The sequence below is a fragment of the Daucus carota genome, chromosome 6 (assembly GCF_001625215.2).
Source record: "Daucus carota subsp. sativus chromosome 6, DH1 v3.0, whole genome shotgun sequence".
NCBI classification, from domain to species: Eukaryota; Viridiplantae; Streptophyta; class Magnoliopsida; order Apiales; family Apiaceae; genus Daucus; species Daucus carota.
In genome coordinates, this window is record NC_030386.2 from 39,699,106 (window position 1) to 39,712,309 (window position 13,204).

Here is a 13,204-nt window from a genome sequence, read left to right on the forward strand (position 1 = left end):
TGGTAATTGTTCTCTTGCTCGATTTGCAAGGGTAGTTATAGACCACTATCTCACGGATTTAAGTCAGATGTTTTTGTATACTTATATAAAGGGGAAGCGAAGGGCGTGTATGTGGCGTCTCTCACATCGCTCCGTTTTATTTTTCTAATTTTCCGTAATTTTTGGATGAAAAATATCAAAAAATTAGAACTACCTCTTTTAGTTTTGGGTATATTAGAAGTAAGGTTCAGAAACTGATTTTTTTTGTGATAGTTTTTTTCTTGCTCGATTTGCAAGAGTAGTTATACACCACTATCTCACAGATTTAAGTTAGATGTTTTTGTGCACAATCAATCCAAAAAAATTGGAGAAAGGTGACAATGTAAGAACATGATTATTTAAAAAAAAAAAACATAAATAAAATCAAGATTCGTCGTACACTTTAAATTGTTAATTACGTGTATAAATTTATTTTCATTTTTTCACCATGAATTATAGTCCAATTTTGCAATTTTATTTATTATTGTTGGTATTACAACAAGATTTTTATAATATAAAATTAATTTTATCCTACAAATATTAATTTTGAATCATTAATATACTTTTTATAGACAGCCACAAAATTATTTTACTCTATAAATATTAATATTAAATCATTAATATAATTTTTATAGGCCGCCGCAACGCGCGGCTTCTCAACTAGTATCAGATGAACTTCGATTAATCATAAATTGACAGTTTAATAAATTAGATCCTATTCACAATTTCCACCGTCATGTGATTGATACATGGAGAACCCAAATTAAAATTTTCCAAATTCAAATCAAATACGTGTTTAATATTATTATTTTTCGAATCGGAGGAAAAAGGAACCAAACAACGATTGAAACTTCAAATTTAATTGCTGTCAGTTACGTATGATATCCCCAAATACAAAGTTTTCATAGAACTTAAATTAATTCAATAACTCCTCTTTCGACAAATATACATAAAACATTTATAAATATATTCCCCAAACCTCCTGTAAAGGGTATAAGCTCTCAAGCATATACATATTTATAACCCTAATTTCAAGAATCCCCAATTCAATTGAACTGGTAATCTTCTCTGCTTCACCTCAATTTTGTGTATCTGTGTGTGTTTCTGTGTATATGTTTACTAATTTATGTTATTTTTCTTGAATTTGCAGTCTGATAGTAAAGGCAAGCAAGGAGAGATGGATGAGTGGGGTAATTTTTTATTTTTTGTATTGAATTTTCTTTGTCGAAAAGATTCTACCTTTGATGAATTTATGCATGATCTGCTAAGTTGTTGCAAGATTTGGATATAATTAAAGGCTGTGTGATTGCAAAATATTGTGATTCCGAAAGAATTCACATTGAATTTGATTTGAAAGTGGTGTTGGATTTGCATCGTTTAGGGCTTTAATTGATTTAGTCTACTTTAGTTGTGTGCAGCTAGTAGGAGTTCATTAGGTTTCACCGATGTAATTAGTTTCTAATTACAATCCCTCTTGTCTATTAGGTGAAGGGAACTGCTATGAAAATTGTTTCTTGCCTACTCAATTTTCTATGCAGTGAAGTTTGATCCTGTGTTTTTTACTCTATATATGACTAATAGTAAAAATAAAGCTAGGTGGGGAAATTTGGTACGGCATGAATCTGTGGCTGCTTGAATATCGTGTTCTTTTAATGCTGGCACATAGTTTTTTCCTTTACAACTTAAGCTACTTGTAGTTGCTATATATTCCGGTGGTAACCTCTGTAGATAGTTGTAAGTTGTAACTTGTAATCATGCACTTATCTTGGTAACATCTGCAATTGGTTGTTAGTGAGTGCAAGTAAAAACCTGAGAGTTCTAGATATTGAGGCAAACAGGCTTAGCGTGCCATCATCTAAGGTCAAATTATTATCTATTGTGCAGAGCATATACATGTAAATTGACCGAGTTAAGCACACAACAATCTCTGTTTAATCTATTATGGCTAGCCCAATCAGCATCAGGGAGCGAGGGCAAACTCACTATGATATTCTGATAACAATATAATTTCAGTTTTCTCAATATTTATATTTGAGTTCACTTTGACAACACAATTTTTTTTCAACGCTAAATAAACAAACAACTTTATTGTATATATAAGCTGTTGATGCAACTATAGTAAAATAATATAATGATTATCAGATGAGCTACACAATAACACAACTATGGTTTTTTAATCTGTTACTTTCTTCTTGGGCTTGGACTCCTTAACAGCTGTCGAGAAATTTTGATATTGTTAAACTAAAGTTAATGGGTTTGGTCTAGCCCGATCTTTCATCAAGATTTGGTTTTGTTATTCTACATCAATGACATACAAGCTAGAATTTTGTTTTACATTTGAAACATATCTTTGATTTATGTTACATTAAGTGCTAGATCATTGAGTGAAGAACAGAGCTTACAAGACAACAGGTAGTCGTCAAACAAATTCCTCCTAAACATGAAACCTGACCCGTCATTCTTTCAGTTTCGGTTAAATAATCAATTTGGAATTACACCATGTTATTATGATTTCTGGTACTATGTATGATTGTGTAAGATACTGGCAATGCCAGTGACATGAAACTATTTGCTCCTATAATTTTTAGGCTAGTTTGCCAGGTTATTCTTTATTGTTTGGGAAAGGAGTTGTGTTCTTTGACAATTATTTGAATAGTTCTATCATATGTTTCAGAGGATGAGCCTGCTCCACTGGTCCTGAAAAAGGAGCCTGTTAAGAGTCTATGGGCTGATGAAGACCTCGATGAGGATGATATCAAGGAATCGTGGGAGGATGAAGATGAGCCTACTCCGGTAATTTGATAAATATTTTTACGAGGCAGAACCCACATATAGTGTATGGTGTTGATTATTTATATTAGTTGTGCAGAATGTGTAATTTTTTTTTTGTTTCTGTAATGTTCAGTCTAATTAAGGTCATGATAATTAGTAGCATGCAGTTATCATATCTATATGATTACTTGATGTTTGCCTTAAGTGGGAGCTTTAATTTGTAAACTCCTTGTGATTAATATTAATTATGAATGTCTAAACAAGACTAATAAATAACAAGCCTATATATTATTATATTTAATTGGACTGCTGCAGATACATGTATTTTAAAACATAATGCTGACTGTCTATATATATACCGAGACTATATATTATAATCAAAGTATTCTTAACTAAAATAGCTACAATTATGTTGTAAAAGTGCTACCAACTCTGATAACTTTATATATCGCTGATTCCTGGTATGCATTTGTACATGTTATATGGTCTGTAAGATATGATATCATAGGTTCATGTATGTAGAATGATACTCTCTGATGTAAGCTTTCATGAATTTTGGATATTTTTTTCGAATCATCCTCATTATTTCTTTTGTTGCTTTGAAAAATTGTCCTACATCAAGTTAAGGTCATCATCCTCTCTACTTTTTGATAATTTCTTTTCCGATCTAAAACATTTTATGCAATTAAAGTAGTTTTAGAAACAGTTTCTTTTTCCTAAATTTATAATGATGAAGTGGTGTGGAATATGTATTAAGTATATGACACAACCATTACCATGAAAAAACTATTAACTTCAACATTAGGTGCCCGAGGCCAAACCCCCAGTTGAGAAGCCCCCAAAGAAAACTGTAGCAAAAGCCAATGACAAGAAAGGGAAAACTGCTGAAGTAGTCAAGGAGGAACCACTGGACCCTGTAGCAGAGAAACTTCGACAGCAGAGGTACGTGCTGCATATTTGAGCCTGTCAGGTTATTTCATGCTTTTTAGATCATAACTTTCTATTTTCAATCCGTAGACGGGAGGAATCTGTGAGTGCAGCATATTTGTTTAGATTTTTTATTGGAATGGAAATGGGGATGATTTCAAATTCCATGGGCTAAATAAGAATTGAGTTTACCTTGTTTAACGGAATGAGTTCTTTAATTTTCGCTAATTTACTTAGCAAGCACTAACACATGAAAATAAAATTCCGATTTCCGGAACCAGATCGAAATTACTTGAACCTAGCTCCCCCTCTTTGGAAAAATCTACAATTGGATAAATTGCCCTCGCTCCGTTATTTTGGTCTACACATGCATTTCCGTCCGAGACACATGTTAGGTAAATAAGAAGTATTATGATAATGTTGTTGCAGCCCTTGCTCTTATGCTGCTGCTAGCACAAGGTTATGAGAAAAAGAGTAACGAATCACTTGTTAAAATTTGAACCTGACTGATTTTTTGTGTTGTGTAGATTGTAAACAGTGGGATGGTTTTTACTGCTGCATGCCTGCATCATTTTTATTTTTTTTATTTGCTGCATGCCTGCATCTTGCTTCTACCTATTTTCATAATTAGCATTATGGCTTGTCACCTGTTGGTGCTGTATTTTTAGCTAGAAAAATCGATTGTTAAAAGACCATCGTCTGTGGAATTTTCTTTTTACTTGATTGAACCCTTGATTGGCAACAAAAATTTACTTATTGTGGTCCATAATTATTATTTCCAGGCTTCTGATCCTATTAGGTTCATTATTGATTTTTCTGTCTCCTTAACAGGCTTGTTGAAGAAGCAGACTATAGAAACACTGCCGAATTATTTGGTAAAAAAAGTGGTGATGACAAGTCTCTTGATATTTTTATTCCTAAATCAGAAAGCGATTTCTTGGAATATGCGGAGCTCATTTCACATAAACTTCGTCCATATGAGGTTGAATATAAATTTTTAGTTTCTAGTTCAAATAATAGTTTTTTTTCTTTCACTTGTGATGTTGAATGGCTCTTTACATTAAATCAGAAAAGTTTCCATTATATCGGGTTGCTCAAATCTGTAATCAGAATGTCAATGACATCTCTGAAAGCATCTGATGCAAAAGAAGTTGCGTCTTCTGTCACTGCCATTGTAAATGAAAAGCTAAAAGCAGAGAAAGAAGCTAATGCTGGTAAAAAGAAGACAGGTAATGCGCATTCCTCCCTAGTGATAATAAATCATTTTGTATTTTTGGTTAGAAATTAGATTTTCATGTTGCATCTCGTGTTTCAATACAAATATGGCTTCATACAATTCATCTTTGCTGCTCGTTCAGGTGCAAAAAAGAAACAACTGATTGTGGATAAGCCAGATGATGATGCTGTTGTCAGCAACTTAGATTCGTCTTATGATGATTTTGATTTCATGTAACTTTTAGGCAGAATCTTCTTGTTACTTTTGCCAATATGAGCTGGAGACATCAATTTTGCAATTACAGTGTTACAAGGGAAGATCATCTGAAGCCTTTTTCTCTCAGAATTTGGACACCGACAACTTCATATCTAGATTTTTTTATTTTTTTTTTGTGGTTCAGAAATGTGTACTTGCTTGTATGTTCAGTGATAACACTGTAGTCATGTGTATGAATCAAACCTAAAATTACCCGACTTTTATGATCCTTCCCTAAGTTTCGAAAGTTTTGAATCTCTATTGAGTTGAAAATACATGTTAATGCAAGTTTTTGCTGCTGATTTATATTAGTTATACCTTACACTGCTATGTATTACCCCTTCGTTCTTTTATACAGGACGTTTCATTTTTTGACACACTTCGACGTGTTTTAACGGAATACGCATGAGCATACATGTAGCGAAAGTTCCTCAAAATTGTAAACTAAAATCTGACAGCTCGAAAATCGAATTTACAGGAGTATTAGCAGTAGACGACGAAGAAGGTGCCATTACAACTTTACAAGACTCAAAGCTCCATAATTATGTTTGTCTAGATACATTTCAGTGGCCTAGTATCGTGTGAATTTATGTATAATATATGCATGTATATTCGTGGAGGATTCCCCTATGCGCAAATGCAGGCACACTAGCAGGAACACAAAGAGATGCCCGCACCATGCACCCCTATTATTCTATATCATGCTTACTATACTAGCATTGTATATAATAACCCGAGCCGGGCCGAATTTAACCCAAGCTGAAGTCGGTTTCGACTTGGTCAGAAAAATTAATGATATTTTTTATTTAATCATGTTTTTTTTTATAAAGTAACAGATTTATTTATCCAAACCTGATTGTTTTCAAACAATAATCATATAATTATTAGTTAAATTTTAATTATGAAAAACATATCTGTCACTGAACTAGTAACTCAACGACAAACAGAACCAAATAACTAATAGTAAAACAATGTATAAACAAGCTGATAATATTAGAGATGGATATGTCTGATCTAGATACACATGTTAAGCAAACCAAAATTCATAATCTTATCGCTGCCAAACGAGACAGCTGACCTCCCAACATCAATCATATATATATATAAAGGAGGATGCGGGCGTCTCCAGAATTGCTCGATTCAGTCTTCTGATTCAGAATTTCGGAGAGAAAATATAGTTATAATTGAAAAAATGAGGTTCAAGAATTCTAAAAGTAATACAATTCTTTTCTTATTGAATTCTGAAGATGATACAATTCTTTTCTTATTTAGTATTTCTTATTGAATTCTAAAGGTAATACAATTCTTTTCTTATTTAGGAATGCTAAAAGGAATAGGATTATATTTATTCAAACTAACAATAATAGATAAAATACAATTTATATTTAAGATTTGTAAGGTAATACGTACAATTTCTATTTTCGATTTAGTCTTATAATTTTCTTAAATTTCGAATAGAAAATAAAGGATTGTAAAGATAATAATCATTAAAAAAAACTAATAGCAAAAAAAATAGAACCATAAAAAAAATAATTTTTAACTAATAAATAGGAATCAAAATATAAAATAATTAACAAAAAAAATAATACATATAAAATATGAATTATATATTGATTTTATGATAATGTAAATGATTCATAATTAGTATTGTGTTTGACGGGCATGGGAGGCGGCCCAAACTAATTTTTATCTAAATAATAATAAATTTTCTATTAGTATTATGTTTGACGTGAAAGTGGCTAAAATAATTTTTTATCTATGTTATAATATATTTTTTTGTTGTAACGGGACCACAGTTCAAAATATTTTTGATCCAATTAAAATCTTTAATTTTATCATAATTAGAATAATTTTTATTAGTATTGTGTTCGACAGCAAGGCGACTCAAACTAATGTCTAAATTATAATGTTTTGTTTTTGGTATTGTGTTTGACAAGAGAGCAGTATAATATTTTGTTATTAGTATTGCGTTTGGCAAGAGAGCGGTTCGAACTATTTTTTATCTATATTATTATATTTAATTTTATCATAATTATAATAGTTATTGATTAATATATCTTTGATGGGAGAGCAGTCAAACAATTCTTTTTATTAGTATTGTGTTTGATAGGAGGGCCAATTAAACAAATTTTCATATTAATTATAATAGTTTTTATTAATGATATGTTTAACGTGAACATGACTCAAAATAACTTTTATGCAATTATAATATTAATTCGTATCAAAATTTATATAAAAAAAAGATTCTTAATTAGTATTGTGTTTAAGGGGAGGGCGGCCCAAATTAATTTTTATCTAAATAATAATAAATTTTTTATTAGTATTATATCTGACGAGAAAGCTGCTAAAACAATTTTTTTTTATCTAATTTATAATGTAGTTTTTTTATTAAAATGGGACCACGGCTTAAAGTAATTTTTATCCAATTATAATCTTTAACTTTATCATAATTATAATAATTTTTTATTAGTATTGCGTTTGACGGTAGGACGACTTAAACTAAAATCAATATTATAATTTTTTGTTATAAATATTGTGTTTGACAAGAGAGAGGCTCAAACTAATTTTTATTTACATTATTATATTTAATTTTATCATAATTATAATAATTATTGATTAATATTATCTTTGATGGAAGGGCGGTTCAAACGATTTTTTTATTAGTATTGTGTTTGACGCCACTTAAATAAATTTTTATATTAATTATAATATTTTTTTTTATTAATGATATGTTAATGGGAACATGACTCAAATAACTTTTATGCAATTATAATATTAATTCGTATCAAAATTTATAAAAAATTTATCGCGCCGCCGCGAAGCGCGGCTTTTTTCACTATATCAATATATATATATATAAAGGAGGATGCGAGCGTCTCTAGGATTGTTCGATTCAGTCTTCTAAATTTTCTTGAATTTCGGAGAGAAAATATAATTATAATTCAAAAATTCATGTTTAAGAATTCTAAAGGTAATATAATTCTTTTTTTATTGAGTTCCAGAAGTAATACAATTCTTCTTCTTATTTAGGAATCATAAGGGTAACACAATTCTTATTGTTAACTATATATTAATATAGGAATTATTAAAAAAGTACAATTCTTATTTTCAAAAGTTATAAAATTTATAATTTTACTTTATTATATTTTTTAAAAAGGAGGATGCAGGGCGTCTATAGAATTGCTCGATTCAGTCTTATAATTTTATTAAATTTCGGATAAAAAATTTAATTATAATTCAAAAAATCATGTTTAAAAATTTCAAAGTAAATACAATTCCTTTTTGATTGGAATCTAAAATAATACAATTCTTTTTCTTATTTAGGAATCATACCTCTTTTTTTACGAATCGACCTTCTTATTCAGGAATCATAAGGGTAACACAATTCTTATTGTTAACTATATATTAATATATGAATTATTAAAAAAGTACAATTCTTATTTTCAAAAGTTATAAAATTTATAATTTTACTTTATTATATTTTTTCAAAAGGAGGATGCAGGGCGTCTATAGAATTGTTCGATCCAGTCTTATAATTTTATTAAATTTCGGATAAAAAATATAATTATAATTCAAAAAATCATGTTTAAAATTTTCAAAGTTAATACAATTCCTTTTTGATTGGGTTTTAAAATAATACAATTTTTTTTCTTATTTAGAAATCATACCTCTTTTTTTACGAATCGACGGACTACAGAGTGAATGAGAATGCATGTGAATGGCCATCTGATTAAGAACGATAATACTGGGTCATCAAGATCACCTAAGACTACCGTATCGAGTAATCTGTTCATCTCCCATCTCGAACCTAAGGCAGGACTAACATGAAAGATGGTCAGGCTTTAAATTCCAAATATTCTGAAAAACTTCTACTCAGACGGATGATACTGATACACTGATGATGCTGAAAGAAGATGCTATAATGTAAATGAGCCGCGCTTCGCGGCGGCGTTATGAATTTTTTATAAATTCTAATACGAATTAATATTATAATTGCATAAAAGTTATTTTGAGTCATGTTCCCATTAAACATATCATTAATAAAAAAATATTATAATTAATATAAAAATTTGTTTAAGTGGCCCTCCTATCAAACACAATACTAATAAAAAAAATTATTTGGTCAGGCTTTAAAATCCAAATATTCCGAAAAACTTCTACTCAGACGGATGATACTGATACACTGATGCTGAAAGAAGCTGCTATAATGTAAATGATTCTCGAGAGTACGAGGGAGGTTACGTAGTTAACGGGAACATGACTCAAAATAACTTTTATGCGATTATAATATTGATTCGTATCAAAATTTCTAAAAAAAATTCTTAATTAGTTTTGTGTTTGAGGGGAAGGCGGCCCAAATTTATTTTTATCATAAATTTTCTATTAGTATTTTGTTTGACGAGAACGCGGCTAAAATAATTCTTCATCTAAGTTATAATGTATTTTTTTATTAACTCAAACTAATATCTATATTATAATTTTTTGTTATTAGCATTGTGTTTGACAAAAGAGCGCCTCAAACTAATTATTTTTATCTATATTCCTATATTTAATTTTATCATAATTATAATTATTATTGATTAATACTATATTTGATGGGAGAACGGTTCAAACAATTTTTTTTTTATTAGTATTGTGTTTGACACGAGAGTCACTTAAACAAATTTTATATTAATTTTAATATTTTCTATTAATGATATGTTTAACGGTAACACGACTCAAAATAACTTTTATGCAATTATAATATTAATTCGTATCAAAATTTATAAAAAAGATTCTTTATTAGTATTGTGTTTGAGGGGAGGGCGACCCAAATTAATTTTTATCTAAATAATAATAAAATTTTCAATTAGTATTATGTTTGACGGGAAAGTAGCTAAAACAAGTTTTTGTCTAAATTTATAAAAAAAACATAGCGCCGCTGCGAAGCGCGGCTTTATTCACTATTACTTATATAATCCACCACATATGCATACAAATCAAGATATATACATACAATTGATGTATGGTAGCCGGTCTTTAAAAAATTCTTGATTATTAAAAAAGTCATGATTAATTCTTAAAAATATTTTATTAATTTATTAATTATTTTTTGATTTGATTAAAGTCTCTAATTGGTCAAAATTATTTATGATAATTTTTAATAAACACTGAATCGAGGCCAACTGATCGATTCAAGTCGTGATTTTACGATAATAATTAATTCAGTCGGAACTGGAGTATAAACCGACCTGTTATCCCGCCCATGATATACTATACATTAGATTAGATACATCACGTGCGATAAAAAAGTTAAACGTCTCTTGCATCGAACAGCACAATACATAAAATTTAAGCAGGCACACGAAAACAAAGCCCAGAATTGTACAGTAATATAGTAATTCACACTCACTCGTGTCCAAAAACAATGATGATAAAATTCCAAAACAAACAACTCTTTATCATCTAATTACATCAGTTTATCACATGCTCCGAACCCAACCAAACAAAACAACTTTTTTATTTTTAAAATTCTCATTTTTTATTATTTGTCTTTTACTCGATCGGCACATGCATAACATAATAAATTGTGTGTATATATGTCCCCGCTCCGCATCATACCCACTTAAACGTGAACCTCTTCATCTTCTCAACTCCTACCTTTCTCTGCAAACAAAAGCAATTCCGCAACTCATTTTGTAGACGGTAATTAGCAGTTAGTCGCGGAAATATGGTTAGAATATAATACGATCCTGACCTGACGAAGAAATATGGCAGTCGAAGCTAGATATTCGAATCCGTTCCATCCTTTGTTTGTTCACAATAAAAGGTACATTTTATTTTTATTTCCGATCATCACAGACTTCGTTGCATAAATTTTTCGGGTGTTACATGTGTAAATATTTTTCGATATCGATGATGGAAATAAAATTTTCTTTTTGTAACAGACGGTTGATGAATCAAATTGATGAACAAATGAACGTGTACGGAGGATTGCTCAATCCTTTGTCCGGAACTACAACGGAGACGTTTCTTCCGGTGTACGGAACCTCGGGGGACGACTCATTTCCGACGAAACCACCACACACCGACAGAGATCTTATGTACACTCTTCCACCGAGGAAGCGGAGCAAAGGAGATACCATCTATCAGTATCAACAAATTCAGAATCATCGGAACAATAACTTCTCGTTCCTCGGGGAAGATATCTCTTTCCTTGTCCAGTACCAGCAATTCGAGATCGACAATTTCATTTCTCAACATGTAAGTATATCAATCTACCTTCAAATCGACGATTTTTATGTATATCACACATTGTTCTAAAAGTCGATAATTAATCGCAATTATTTGTCTGTTGTTTTCATTGATTAAATCTGATTTTCGCTTTTCACAACACTGATATTAGACTCAAAAGTCTCCTCAATATCGTAATATCATGCCAAATTATTCAATTTGTGTGAAAATTTATGTGTTTTCAGACGGAGAAGATCAGATCAGAAATCGAAGAACACCTAAACCCTAGCTCGAGAAGAATCACAGCAGCGGTGGAAGACGTGATAGTCAAGAAACTTCAAGCGAAAGAAAAGGAGCTGGAGAAAGCAGTGAAACTAAACTCAGCATTGCACGAAAAAGTGAAATCTCTATGCATGGAAAATGAGATCTGGAGAGACCTGGCTCAATCAACCGAGGCCACCGCGAATACTCTGAGAACTAATCTGCAACAAGTACTGAGGCACTATCAGATGGCGAGGGATCAGAGCGAAGACGCGGAGTCTTGCTGTGATAGTAGTAATGAGAGAGACGGAATGGAGGAGCACGGTGGTGGGAGTAGGGTGGGAATGTGGTGTAGGAAGTGCGGGAAGGAGGAGTCGTGTGTTTTGGTGTTGCCGTGCAGGCATCTGTGTGTTTGTAGTGTGTGTGAATCGTCTGTTAGGGTTTGTCCGGTTTGTAGATCTGCTAAGAATGCTAGTTTGGTGGTGAACATGTACTGATCTTTGATGAATTCTTTGTTTTTGAGAAATGAAAGTGCTCAATTCCTGGACGACGGTATCTTTCCCGATTAAGTTATCTCAGACCATGAAGTGTTGGACATGTCACATATACGGGTTTGATTTTTCTTTCTTTGGGGTCATGAACATATGCGAGTTTGATTTAATTATTTGTTTTCAGGAAGCAAGATAATTAATTTCGGATTTTGAGAAGAAAGATAGCTAATAAAAGATACTGTAACTAAATTCGGATGTAATCCGATTTTCGGATTTTACCTTGATGCATGATCTTAGAAATCAAGAATTGAAATTAATCAGTCGCTGCTGATTTAGAATTTATCAGAGACGAAAAATTATTGGATATTTGTAATCAAAAAAAATCATACATTTTTTATCAAAAGATTTTGAATAAATCGGGATATTTAAAACATTACATGGAAAGAATTTTTTTTTTTCTTAAGAAAAGAATTAGTTAGGTCGAAAACTTTTTTTTTGTCATATAGTTAGGTCGAAACTTAAAAGGGAGTAGTGAAATGACACGTGTCGGAATGAGAGATGACAGATAGGACGCGCGAAAATGTCGCTGTAGTGTAGCAGGAGAATCAGGCAATGAAAAGCGGACCCACTGAAAGGGCTTTAAAGGCGTGTTTGGAGTCTTTGGACCACAGATGTGTACAACACCAGATAATCCTTGCCTTCGCAGTACAATTATTAAAGATAAACAAACAGTACCTGCATGCATTGAACATTTTCTCACACAGTCACTTGCACACACATTATCAACTGTCAGGCATAATTGAACTCATCGTGTGATTCTCTGTCGTTTTGTAATCGAGTTCTGAACTTTTATATAGTTTGGTACTTTGTAATGAAGTTGATGGATTGACAGTTTCCTCACCCGTGTATGCATGTCGGGGCAGTTGAAAAAAAACGTATACAATTAAATGGAATAGAGGGAGTAAATTATTATTGCGCAGTTAAATCTCGATAAATGAATATTTAATTAACTTTTTATGGTAAAAAAAAATATGGTCTGATAATATTTATT

At 31.1% G+C, this 13,204-nt stretch overlaps 2 protein-coding genes across 2 annotated transcripts; both read left to right on the plus strand.

The window, feature by feature from the left end:
- The first annotated feature begins 935 nt into the window (after nt 1–935).
- On the plus strand, nt 936–5,490 carry LOC108224794 (uncharacterized). Its single transcript, XM_017399516.2, has 7 exons — nt 936–1,076; nt 1,169–1,208; nt 2,693–2,811; nt 3,596–3,732; nt 4,549–4,699; nt 4,787–4,946; nt 5,076–5,490. The coding sequence occupies exons 2-7, from the start codon at nt 1,196–1,198 to the stop codon at nt 5,168–5,170; spliced, it is 675 nt and encodes a 224-aa protein (XP_017255005.1). The 5' UTR covers nt 936–1,076; nt 1,169–1,195; the 3' UTR covers nt 5,171–5,490.
- A 5,262-nt stretch (nt 5,491–10,752) lies between these two features.
- Nucleotides 10,753–12,209, plus strand: LOC108225204 (probable BOI-related E3 ubiquitin-protein ligase 3). The gene is made up of 3 exons (XM_017400028.2): nt 10,753–10,997; nt 11,116–11,431; nt 11,647–12,209. The coding sequence occupies exons 1-3, from the start codon at nt 10,939–10,941 to the stop codon at nt 12,157–12,159; spliced, it is 888 nt and encodes a 295-aa protein (XP_017255517.1). The 5' UTR covers nt 10,753–10,938; the 3' UTR covers nt 12,160–12,209.
- The last annotated feature ends 995 nt before the right edge of the window (nt 12,210–13,204 follow it).

Excerpts from the sequence above, each read along its gene's own strand:
- LOC108224794 (XM_017399516.2), top strand. Across the intron at positions 4,700-4,786 it reads ATAAACTTCGTCCATATGAG|AAAAGTTTCCATTATATCGG; the intron begins GTTGAATATAAA and ends ACATTAAATCAG. Across the intron at positions 4,947-5,075 it reads TGCTGGTAAAAAGAAGACAG|GTGCAAAAAAGAAACAACTG; the intron begins GTAATGCGCATT and ends CTGCTCGTTCAG.
- LOC108225204 (XM_017400028.2), top strand. The coding sequence starts at position 10,939 with ATGGCAGTCGAAGCTAGATATTCGAATCCGTTCCATCCTTTGTTTGTT. Across the intron at positions 10,998-11,115 it reads TTGTTTGTTCACAATAAAAG|ACGGTTGATGAATCAAATTG; the intron begins GTACATTTTATT and ends TTTTTGTAACAG. Across the intron at positions 11,432-11,646 it reads ACAATTTCATTTCTCAACAT|ACGGAGAAGATCAGATCAGA; the intron begins GTAAGTATATCA and ends ATGTGTTTTCAG.